General features: G+C 48.8%; 1 protein-coding gene across 1 annotated transcript; it reads left to right on the top strand.

Moving 5' to 3' along the window:
• Positions 1–3402: 3402 nt before the first annotated feature.
• Positions 3403–4323, top strand: LOC102568892 (olfactory receptor 10V1). Its single transcript, XM_006275943.2, has one exon. It carries the CDS (start codon positions 3403–3405, stop codon positions 4321–4323), a length of 921 nt encoding a protein of 306 aa, XP_006276005.2.
• The last annotated feature ends 300 nt before the right edge of the window (positions 4324–4623 follow it).

Raw genomic sequence — 4623 nt, forward strand, 5'->3', positions numbered from 1 at the left:
ACAGAATCACTAAGACCCTAGAAACTATCCCTAATAAATGAGCACACCCCAAAGTAATGGGCAAATTTGGTAACACCATAGAACTCTGGTTGAAATATTGCAGGGTTCATCCAACTCTGAAAGTAAGTGCTGTTATTCTGCTATTCATTTTTTCTCACCCTTTTACATTATCTCCTTTTGCCATTATCTTTAGTTCCAAATACTTAGCACACTCTTTGTCTTTCTTCCCTTGCTTCCCACACACTTTTACATTTTTAACTAAGTAAATTCGCCTCTTCAGATGTTTTGAGCAGCCCCTGATACAGCTATAATGGTTCCTTTTGTGTTCTTTACATTATATTTTCATAGACATTCCCGTCTGGGATGCAATCATAGAAATGGAACAAGTCATCAGTTAGTGTAAATCAGCACAGAATTGATTTTTGTGGAGCTATGTGGATTTATAGCAAATGAGACTCCAACTCGGTATCTTTTAGAAGAGGGGTCGGCAGGGTATATAGATAGAGTACCAAAAACACCCCAACCTCCACCCATGCCTTGACTTGATATGCTAGAGGCAGGGCAGTTGCAAGGAGCAGGGGCCTGATCCTCATTGCTGGAAGCAACTGCACACACGCCTCCAGGTAGATGGCGGGGGAAGGGGCTGCAGTTGTGCTGCCCCATCCCCTTCCCTGCCATGTCCCTCAAGGCACGTGTGCACCCACTGCTGCCACAGAGCTGTTGCTGGGGCTCTGCAGTCCCAGTACTGACTCCATGGTGGTGACTACAGACATGCCTCTGGGCGCACGGCAGGGAAGGGATCTGGGGCAGCACAACCCTGGCCCCTCCTTTGCTGTCCACCCCAAGGCACATGTGCAGCTGCTGCCACCATGAAGCTGGGCCAGGGAACTCAGTGCAGCAGTTTGCAGCATCCCAGTTGCCTGCCACAGCCAGCGGAGGCTCTGGGCAGCTGTAGCAGGTGGCTGGCAGCCTGCAAACAGCTGCACTGGACTCTGCAGCTCCAGCACCAGCTCTGTGGCATCAGTGGCTGCACATGTGCCTTCGGACAGACATCTAGGGAGGAGCCAGGGTTGCACTGTCCTCAGGTCCCTTCCCGGCCATGTGCTACAGCCACAGAGCCGGTGCTGGGGTTGTGGAGACCGGCACAGTTGTTTGTAGCCTCGCAGGTGGAGCCGGCCCAGGCTCTGGGCAGCTGCTGCCTACCACAGAGCATGGACTGCTTGCAGTCTCCCAGCCATCTGCTGTGAGCATCCTGGGCTCTGTGGCTGGTGGCAGCTGCCCAGAGCCCATGCTGAGGAAAACGGCCTTGCGTACCATGCTCTAGCACGTGTACTGGGGGTTGCCGATCCCTGTTTTAGAATTCCATGAGTTCTTCCCCCACTTGTGGCTTATAATACCTGTTTATATTAGAGATGAGTTTATATTTCACCATTCCCCTCCATCACTGTTTCTGATAGCCATTATCCTTGTACTGCTATGTAATTTCAGTTTCCCCTAAACACCTTTTCATGGTGGATATAAATGGTTTCTCAGACCCCTGTGGAACTGATTGTTTTCATAGGGTTCCTTGAATCTTCATGCTGCCCACAGATTCAATGCTTGGTTTACACATAAAGTTTCCTTTAGCAGCTTAGGGCCTTGTTAGATCTTATGCTATAAGCCAAACAAATGTTAATCAGTTCGTTGTTCGTCTTAGTGGAGCAGTCATGCAGGGTGGGTCTACATATGTGCTTTAATGTGCATTAGCCTATTTTAATGTGCATTAAAGTGTCACATAAAAATGTGCTGTTTCCTTAACGCACATTAAAACAGGCTAATGCACATTAAGAGTCACTGAAAAAACATTCACTTTAGTTAATGTACAGTAAACTAGGCTAAAGCTCATTTTCCTAGTACCTTACAATAGAGGGTGCCTGTACATGAGTGTGGAGGCTGCTCCAATATGCTGTAATTCCAGTGTGTCGATTACTATACTTCATCCAGCCTTTGCATCTCATGGATCAGCATTCCCGTGCTTCATAATGGTGGCAGGAGCAGTTTAACTAAATTTTGTTCAACAAGCTTTAGATAAAGTGCCTCCACCGTCATTTTAAAGTGCGAGGATGCTAATACACGAGATGCTCTGGGCACTTTAATTAGAGCAGCTCTCGGAGTCACTCTAATTAAAGGATTCTACACCTCACCTCCAGCACATGTGTAAAAATGTCCAGAGGTACTATATTTAATGCACATTAAATAAAGTGCATTAATCCACATGTAGATCTGCCTGTGGTAAGGTGAAAAATTTGCTCTGATTGTCCTTCACCTGCACAGCTGTGACCTGCCACTAGTGGCTTGGTGAGCAAGGACAGGACTATCAGTAGGACCTGTTTGCTGTTCCTGCCAGGCAGAGAGTGAGCCCACCACCATGTCAGGTTCAGCAAAAGCAGAAAGATCCAAGGACGTAGCTTCCTTGGGGCTCTTGGTCTCACTGAAACTGGCACAGTGAGAGCAAGACTGCCAGGCTCAAGCCCTGACAGCCCGGCTCCTAGCATGGAATGCCAAGGGACCTGATCCTTTTTTGTCCAGACCTCAAATGGCACCCGCCCCCCATACCACCACTGGCAGGAGCAGAGCCAGTCCAGGCAGTGGCAGGAGGCACCGTGGCCACCAGGTGCTCCAGGGAAAAATCTGTATGGGGCAGGGAGGCAGCTGCCTACTCAGCCAGGACAGCTCTCCCTGCCATCCTCCCCTCGCCCTCGCCTGCCCTCCGGAGCTCAAGGCTAAGCCCCTGTGCCCCCTGCCAGCTCTGAGCTGGCACCTGGGGGAGCCTGGAGCTTCCCCTGGCTGCTGCAGTGGGGCAGGGCAGGAGCAGTCCTGGATTGGTCTGCTCCTATCGGACTCAGTTTTCTCCCAATGGGGCTACACATGTAGACTTGTGTAGAGATTATGTAAACTTGTGCCAGGGAGCGCTTTAATGAGCCTGAATTTTCTGCCCACTAAGTGCACTCATTGTGAGCATCAGGGCATGAGTCTAGAGAGTTTGAAATTCAGCAGTGAGACAGTCCACAGGGTGGGGAAGTGCATTCAGCATCCTAGAAGGAATGGTTTTGATTTGGAGTCATTAAAACTTTTTGAAAATCTGATCTTGTTGTGGATTTTCTCCTGAACACTAGAAAAGCTGACATCTTCCTTGACAGCAGCAACATCAAGTTGTTTATCTTCATCTCCAAGAAGCTTGATCCTTTGCCTGTTACTTTAACTTGATTCATTCTCTGCCTTTCTTTTTTTTTGTGTTAGTATTGCATGTTGTCTCCTGACATTATAAGCACTATGAACCCATTATTCACTGCTCCTCTCTCCTCTTTTCTCTCAGCAGTTCCATGTTTTGGTTCTATGGAGGACCGAAACTACACTGGACCAATGCTGTTCTACTTCCGTCCCCTCTCAAATGTCCCTGAGGTGCAGCTACTGATTTTTGTGGCCTTCCTTCTTCTGTATCTGCTCAGCCTCTGTGGAAATGCCTCCGTCATGCTTGTTGTCCACCTTGACCGCTCCCTCCACACCCCCATGTACTTTTTCCTGGCCAACCTGGCAGCAATGGAATTCTGCTATTCTTGTGCCATCGCCCCACTGACCCTGGCCAGCGTCCTGTCTGGGATAAAGGTCACCATCTCCCTTGCTGACTGTGGCACCCAGATGTTCCTCTTCATCTTTCTGAGCAGTGCTGATTGCCTCTTGTTGGCTGTCATGGCCTATGACCGATATGTGGCTATCTGCCACCCACTGCGCTACACCCTCATTATGAGTTGGCCAATCTCTGTGAGCTTTGTATCTGGGTCCTTGGTGCTTGGTTTCCTCTGTGCTTTGCAAATAGCTATCCTTACCTTCCGCATGCCATTCTGTGGCACTGGTGAGATCAATCACTTCTTCTGTGATATTCCCACTGTACTGCAGTTGGCATGCAGCGATGCACATGTCCAGCAGGCCGTCCTCTTTACTGTGAGTGTTGCTGAACTCACCATCCCCTTTCTTTTGATCTGCATCTCCTATACCTTCATTGTGGTCGCCATCTTGAGGATCAATTGTTCCTCTGGTCGGCATCGTGCATTTTCCACCTGTTCCTCTCACCTAATGGTCGTCTTCCTACAATATGGCTGTGGTGGCTTCATTTACTTACGCCCGAGCTTTCACCACAAACCAACGTACAGCCAAGCAGTGTCTGTGGTCTACACTTTTGTTACCCCTGTTTTGAACCCCCTCATCTACAGCATGAGGAACAAGGAGCTGAAGGATGCCCTGAGCAGACTGCCAAGAGGAAAAATGCTGACCCAGAAGAACTGAGGACTTTGGGCTTTCAGTCTTCCCCGGGACACTGTCAAGAATAGGAGGAAAACTAGGTTCTAGGTTTATGAAGACTTCCTGGCTTAGATTATGAATGGCCAGTTTTGTAAAACTGAATACGCAGGTGACTTTCTAAGACTAGAAGTAAACTAGATGTTGCCAAATCAAGCAAATCAGCTGTGCTGGGTTGTGTCCTGGCACAGCTGATTTGCTTCACTGGGCAAAACACACATCTCCCATTGTCCTGCTGGTTGATGCCTCAGGACAATGAGTTATGTGTTCTCCCTGAGCTTGAGGGGG

The sequence above is a fragment of the Alligator mississippiensis genome, chromosome 2 (genome assembly GCF_030867095.1).
Source record: "Alligator mississippiensis isolate rAllMis1 chromosome 2, rAllMis1, whole genome shotgun sequence".
NCBI lineage: Eukaryota > Metazoa > Chordata > Crocodylia > Alligatoridae > Alligator > Alligator mississippiensis.